At 38.9% G+C, this 7090-nt stretch overlaps 1 protein-coding gene across 32 annotated transcripts in view; it reads right to left on the bottom strand.

Moving 5' to 3' along the window:
* Positions 1 to 2594: 2594 nt before the first annotated feature.
* The window catches only part of LOC134639848 (neurexin-1a), a 253513-nt gene continuing 249017 nt past the window's right edge, over positions 2595 to 7090 (bottom strand). For all 32 annotated transcript variants that reach the window (XM_063491308.1, XM_063491307.1, XM_063491310.1 and 29 more), the window contains one exon: positions 2595 to 3560. In XM_063491308.1, coding sequence (XP_063347378.1) covers positions 3256 to 3560 — 305 coding nt within the window. In that variant the 3' untranslated portion in view covers positions 2595 to 3255. The remainder of the gene's footprint in view (positions 3561 to 7090) is intronic.

Below are 7090 nucleotides of genomic sequence, written 5' to 3'. Positions count from 1 at the left end.
TAACTCTTCAAAATAAGTGCTAAGCAGCATTTCAAGATGGGCGTGGTGACACTTTCTGCAACAAGTCTGACAACAAATGAAGTGTTAGAAAGCACTGCTAGTACATCTAACTACACAAGAGGTCATAATATTTGTAAGCACATCGCTTCAGAAGGCACCAGAGGTCAAGCTTAGTGACTTGAACTGGGGAGGTCCTAAGTTTCTTTTCCACTAGCACTTACCCAGCTTGACTCTACTCGGTTTCTGTCATTTTCCATTACTATTGAGTACAACCTCTATAAAAGTCCAGGATGTAATTTGTATGTGACACAAACACAACACAATAATGGAAGACATCGAGGGGAAGGTCTACCTGCTGCTCGTTCTATGGCTTTGTCATACTCGGACCGGTATGACAAAGAAACTCAGTGATGGTTTTTGTGCTGTAATTTTTCTCACTGCTAGGTTTAAAAAAATGTGATTTGTGAGAAGGACTCATCAAGCGATGCTATTTACTGGCCAATCAGTGGCATGCATTCTGTTGATGTCACAATTGTAGATCCACTCAGCTTGCTTGGAACCTCAGCCGAGCAGGTACTAAAACAGTAAAACAGTACTTGTCTGACTGCACTCTAAAGTTTGGTGGAGGGGGGATTGTGGTGTGGGGTTGCTTTCAGGAGTTGGGCTCGGCCCGTTAGTTCTAGTTCATGCTCCCAACTTTGAGGGAGCATGAAAGTTTGGGGATGGCCCCCTTCCTGTTCCAACATGACTGCACACCAGTGGACAAAGCAAGGTCCATAAAGACGAGGATTAGCAAGTTTGGTGTGGAAGAACTTGACTAGCCTGCACAGTCCTGACCTCAACCCGGCAAAACACCTCTGGGATTAATTAGAGCAGAGACTGTGAGCCAGGTCTTCTTGTGTCTGACCTCAAAAATGTGTTTCAAGAAGAATGGTCAAAAATTCTCGTAAACACACTCCTAAACCTTTTGGAAAGCATGCCCAGAAGAGTTAAAGCTGTTATAGCTGCAGAGGGTGGGCTAACATCATATTAAACCCTACAGATTAGGATGGGTTGTCACTCAAGTTCATATGCGCGTGAAGGCAATATAATTTTGGCAATATAATGTAGAAACCTAGATCCTAGGAGCTGCATTTTTAGTACTTCTGCATTGGTTCATTTTTCAAGCAATGGATGCCCTTGACTCAGAGTTGACTGCAAATGTCAAACTGAAAAACAATCAGTGCATATTTAGATAGAAGGGAGCTTACTAGATCAAATAGCCACTGAGTCATTTCTGCTTGAATCTAGCGACATTAGTGACTCCTAATATAACACACCTGAGTTGGATTGTGAGTAATGTCGCCCCCTCCCCACATTTGACAAGGATCAAGATAAGAGGAACAAAAGTTTTAAAAGGCCGTCCGTCATGAGTCAGACAGTGTTCTAGGAGTCCAATCGGTGTAGCACTTATTTAATGATGTAAAGAGTGCTTGCCTGATGACAAAATGAAAGTCATAATACCTGCATGTAGCTCTGACACATTTTATCCATAGTCTGGTTTTAAGTTCACTTCAGTCATATTTTATTCATTTGATTCCCCCCCCCAAAAAAAAAAAAAACCCTCGTTTTTATGACTCATTTTGATGTGGAGTACAAGAAGAAGTTCAACTGAACATGAAACACTTGAAGAAATAAAAAGAGGAGCAAACAGAGAGAATTTATGATCATCATTTATAGTTCATGGTCATTTTTCCTCATACTCATTCCAAGTACAGGTCTCTGGAAAGCAGAATTGACTGACAGAATGACAGAACAAACACAGAACAGTTGAAATGGAGACTTATTTGAGCTATTCTCCTCTGGGTTTTGTGTCAGCCCAAGCGCACACTGGACAATCTTATAATACCACTTGGAAAACACACACACAGCAAGTTAATTTATCTTTATCATTGGCATCATCCATCATCATCATCACTCGTATTCTTGGTCTTCATTCTCACTCATGTAAGTCAGGATTGAGCAGGAAGGCAGTGATTCTACCAGGATCCTTAAAAGAGAGCCACACAAGTTGTCACACCTCTCCGCTATCAACAGCTTGTGCAGGTTTCAGGTTAGGCTATTACTGGTCCAGGTTGGAATTTGTATAAAAACTATATAGGAACACATGTAAAAACAGGGAGAGATTCAAATTATTATCCAACTGAAAAAACAAAAACAAAATGCAGATGTCCTCATAAAATCTTCTATGTCTAGCAACACTTAATAACATTTATGTCTTCTTTTTGTCCTTTTTTTAAAGGTTTTATTCCAAAACGGCTGAGGAGCAGTTATAGTTTGCATCATCTATACAACAGGCTATAAAACACCACTTTGTCACAGTCCAGAAAGCACATATAGATGTGGTTGTATTGTATATAAACATATGTACTGTAATAAGATAATTTTGCGTGCATGGCTCCTGAATGATCACCGTTGAGACATCTGCAGGATTCTGAGCGAAGTCTCTCCTTTGAGTTCACACAACGTGAAAACGAAGGCCTCCAGATTTCTTCCTGGCACAACTCACATATTCTTTTAAACCAAAGTCTTTCAAGAGAAGCTGCCATCTGTTCTCATCGTTGCACTGCAGCAGCCCTGCCTGCCAGGTAATAGTCTTTGCAGGCCATCTCTGCCTCTACCATGAGGACTTTTGGCTGATTCCTCGTCTCTGGCTTAAACGTCATGTGATTGATTTTTTTTTTTTTTTTAATTCCTCTTCATCCTCTTCATAAATGTTTGGCGTATTTTTATGTATGTATTTATTTATGCATTGTGCCATTTTACCTAGAAAAAGTCCCAGCAACACAAACACAGGCAATGTAAATGGAAACGTTAAGTCTGCTATGCTGTCACTCCATTTGCAAAGTGCATCTGTGCTCCTCCAGAAACACGGGAGTTCGATCACAAACCTGGCCAAAGAACAAGTCACAGATGGGTTAATGGTGTTTTGCTGACATGTTAGATATGTATTTAGTTCATTTTTAACTGTTGGCAGACCCATTTTTCCTCCAGTCTTTTCACCTCAGTACTTTCTGTCCAGTGTTTAAGACTGAAGAAAGTTTATTTTTTAAGTTTTTTTATTTACCATGTTTTTTTTTTCAGCTTTTCAGAGCATTGTCTTATGGGGGGAAAATGACTAAATAATGTTTGTATTTGTTGTTATATTACACAAGTCCTGATTTGTCTTTTTGATAAATGTTTACGTTGGCCTGACAAAGACCAGAGCTTTGACAATCACACATAGTACTCCTTGTCCTTGTTCTTCTTGTTCTTGCTCGAGGTTTTCGCTGTGTTGACCTGTTTCTCTTTGACCACGGTTCCGTTGGACTGTGCCGAGTTGCTGATGTAGTTACGACTCTCGTCTACATGGTAGGAGCCTTCGTCTCTGTTCCGGTATTTATACATAGCATAAAGCAGGATGAGAATGCACAGCGCCGCTGCTGCTACGATGCCGACTACCATCCCCGTAGTACTGCTCGACTCCCGGAAGACCTCCTGTGTTCCTGGGTAACCCTTTGGTCCAGCACCAGTGGGATTGGCTGCAAGACAATAAAACAAGATTACTACAAAAAAGCTCACCGTGTTTTACGTTTCATCATTACTTTGACCGTATTGGTGTAATGAATGAGAGCATGCATATTTTCTATCTAATATAATAGACATCAAGACTGACGATTTTCAAAGTACATGCTGGCTTAAATGGCTTTCCCATCAAATAGAAAAGCGTGCAGTCAGACAATGAATAGAGCACAATAGAATGAAATGGCATATAATGGCAAAGATAAGGGGTCCCAGCGAAGGTCTTTCTGCAGCAGGATCTGACACTTTAAGCTTTTAATATCCCATTGTGATGGCCGAAAGACTTCAAAAACGACTCTGACTGTTAAATAAGACACAAATACCCCGAGCATATTTTAAAGGCAACACTTTACATGGTCTGACAGTCACAAAATTACCAAAGAAGTTACAATGAAATGCAACCCTAAGAAGAACCTTCAAAAGAGCCAGGGATGTTTTGTAGACTTAAATATAGCACTTGACCTTTCTAACCTTCTCCTCTGCCTATAGAGGACTAATCTAAATGTTATACTGGGAATATGGGAATTTTTTTATAAGCTACGATAACTAAGACAGGCGCCACTTCGCCCATAACAACAGTTGGATAAGTGGTTAAGCGAATGGATGGATGGATATATAGAAAAAAAAGACAGTGGTCTATTTCTAAATTCAAATGTCAGTAATACTGACAAGACGACTAATGTGTTAATCAATTGCAGGGAAGCTCACAACTCATTACATGCTTTACAGCATAGTCATGAATGAACAAGCCATACTTCCAACATTCAGCATTCATCCGAGCAGCATGACTGTCTCACAGTCTCTGAAAATAAATCTTTCAGAAAGAAACAATTCTTCAATTGAATCAGCAGATTTTTGCCAAAGGCTGTCTCGACTTCTTTGGTGGTGCTATTTTGAAAACACGTCAGTCCCCCCCTCCCCGATATCATTCAGTCCTCCTGGCACATCTCTCTGTGTGTTTTTGTAGCAGTCATCATTTCTGGTTAAGCCCCTCTTTGTTGCAATTGTGAAATCCAAACACTCAACACTAACATTTGGAAATGAAAGCACTCTGTTTAGACTGGATCGGGAGAAAATATCTCAGGGATTTACAGCTGTGTTTAGATCGTAGTGATCTTGATGAGAAGATGTTAAGTTTCTGTTTGTATTTCCAGTGGACAAACTAACAATAACAGAAACAAACATAGACTTGTGGAGATGAAGGGCTCAAATGGCTCCTCTGTGTTGACATTGCAGTTTTTTGGGGTTTTTTCAGCAAGCTTTGCAGATTTTCCACTTTGTTGCTGCTTCTTGCAGCACTTATGAAATGATGCAGTGACTATGCTGTAACACACAGAATCATATGTGTTGATATAAGGGCCAGTTTGTTACGTAATGCAAATGGTAAAGTAGTCAGTTCACATTTGTTCCTACTGTAGGTTTTCATTGTCGCTATTGTATAACCTCACATTTAAATTTCAAAGGTAATAAAGGCAATAAAGTAAAAGCAGCACAGGGCAAGTGTGCATTTCAAACTTCTGAAAAGGTCCCTCTAAAAGTGGAACAGACAGCTGCAGCTGATTCAGAACTGGGGTAAGTCCTCGCTACAAACAAAAGTGGATCATTCAAGTTCTCAGATCTTTCCAAAACACTACAAAATACAGAGAGTGTTTCAGAACAACAGTAACTTTTTCCGATCTGCAGGTCCATCGTGAGCTTTTCAGAGCAGTCAGAAAGGGAGCGGTCTGCGCAATGTCCCGGGGTACAAACATGTAAGCAGAAAAGTAGAAGTGTGCTTCTCACTGATGTTTTTATATGTTTATTTTGCGGTCTTTTATTCATATTTTACGTGTCACTGTAACTATTAGATGAAGAGCTCACAATGTCATTTAAAGATGATATACTGATACTTTCTAATGAGAAGTAATTATACATTGAAACATTAGAGATGCTTATATTAGTTGCCATTTATGCTCACATGAATAGCAATGGCAGTATTGATCAGAACATCACGAGATATTCAATTCTTTGGCAAGCACAATTCTTAAAAAAGATTTAAATACAGTGGTCCCTCGCTATAACGCGGTTCACTTTTCACGGCCTCGCTGTTTTGCGGATTTCTTTTGTGCAATTTTGCATGCTTCGTTTTTTTGTTTTTTGTTTTTTTTTTAACTTGCGCATTGTTTTCTGTGTCCTGATTGACACAGAGACATCTACGTCACATGGTTTGATCTTTGGTTTCATTCTATAATACTGGACTTATTTTTCTACGAAGGTTTGAACTTTGAGAGTGTTTAAACAAGAGAGAAAAGTGTGAAAATGTTCATGCCTGTCTGAGAAAACTGTATAAAGTGTGTAGTGAGGGGTTTTACAGCCTTAAAACATCTACAATAATTGTAAAAAATAAACTTGGCTACTTCGCGGATTTCACCTAGTGCAGGTTATTTTTAGAATGTAATTTTTAGAACGAATAAATGAGGGACCACTGTATAATAAATTCGAGAAGAGTTTGAAATTGATCATACGTGTGCTGTCCTTCATGTCCTACTTTGTTGTCTTACTGTCTTCACTTATTTATTTTTTTATATTTTGGTTTAAGAAATAAAATGCATGCATTAGCTTAAATACAATCAAACCAACTTTAGAAAGAAATGTTATTCTAAAACAGAAACTGCAACACTGTGTCTTCATAATTTCAATCCTTCACAGAAATATTTCCACATAAGTAACTCTTCCTATTCAAGAATACAGCGCAGAGCAACGATTTTACATCAAAAGGAAAATAAAAAGGATAGCAGAGTTTTATTGTGTTGAAGTTTGTCATTATCACCTCTTCCTATCTTATCAGACCCTTATTTAATGACAGACAATGTACTTCTGTGAGCATTAGCAAATAGGACACTTCTTGTTCTCACTGAAAAAGAATTCAGTGAAGGAGAAACCAATCGTACGCAGTAACTCTAAATAGGATTATTATCGATGCTGTTGAACAAGCCTAACAATAAAATGGGGGTTGGGGGGTGGATTTACTTTGCATTGACCTATCTGCAAACTATTCTTGTTCTTCTTCTACATATTTCTTTTACTATTGTTACACAGTGATGTCGGTGTTTTATAACACTGAAAGCATCCTACTATCAGGGATCCTCCTGTGAATATGAGAGTGATAGCACATCAGCAAACCCACTTCATTTTCTGAATGCTATCCAAGCTATAATACAGCTCTCCTTATGTCTCTGCTAGCTCTCATCATTGTTCTCTCTCTTGTGCCTTTACTCATTGTCGATGGCTTTGGAAATAAAGCACTTTTTGATTACTCCCATATCTCCTCTTGAGTGACAGTTGAATTCTCAGACAAACAATGACTTCGAATGGTGTTCTATTTGCTCGTGATCAACCTCTATCAGGTATGTCTATTTTAGGAAAATATTGGACTAAAGGGCACAAAAAAGTGTAAACTGCAAAGGGCAAAAGTTCCCCAAGCTGTCTATCAGACGCAAAGATGCTGCTC

This window comes from Pelmatolapia mariae, linkage group LG13 (genome assembly GCF_036321145.2).
Source record: "Pelmatolapia mariae isolate MD_Pm_ZW linkage group LG13, Pm_UMD_F_2, whole genome shotgun sequence".
Lineage (NCBI taxonomy): Eukaryota > Metazoa > Chordata > Actinopteri > Cichliformes > Cichlidae > Pelmatolapia > Pelmatolapia mariae.
The sequence above is the reverse complement of the archived record's forward strand: the minus strand, read 5'-3'. Positions and strand labels throughout refer to the sequence as shown.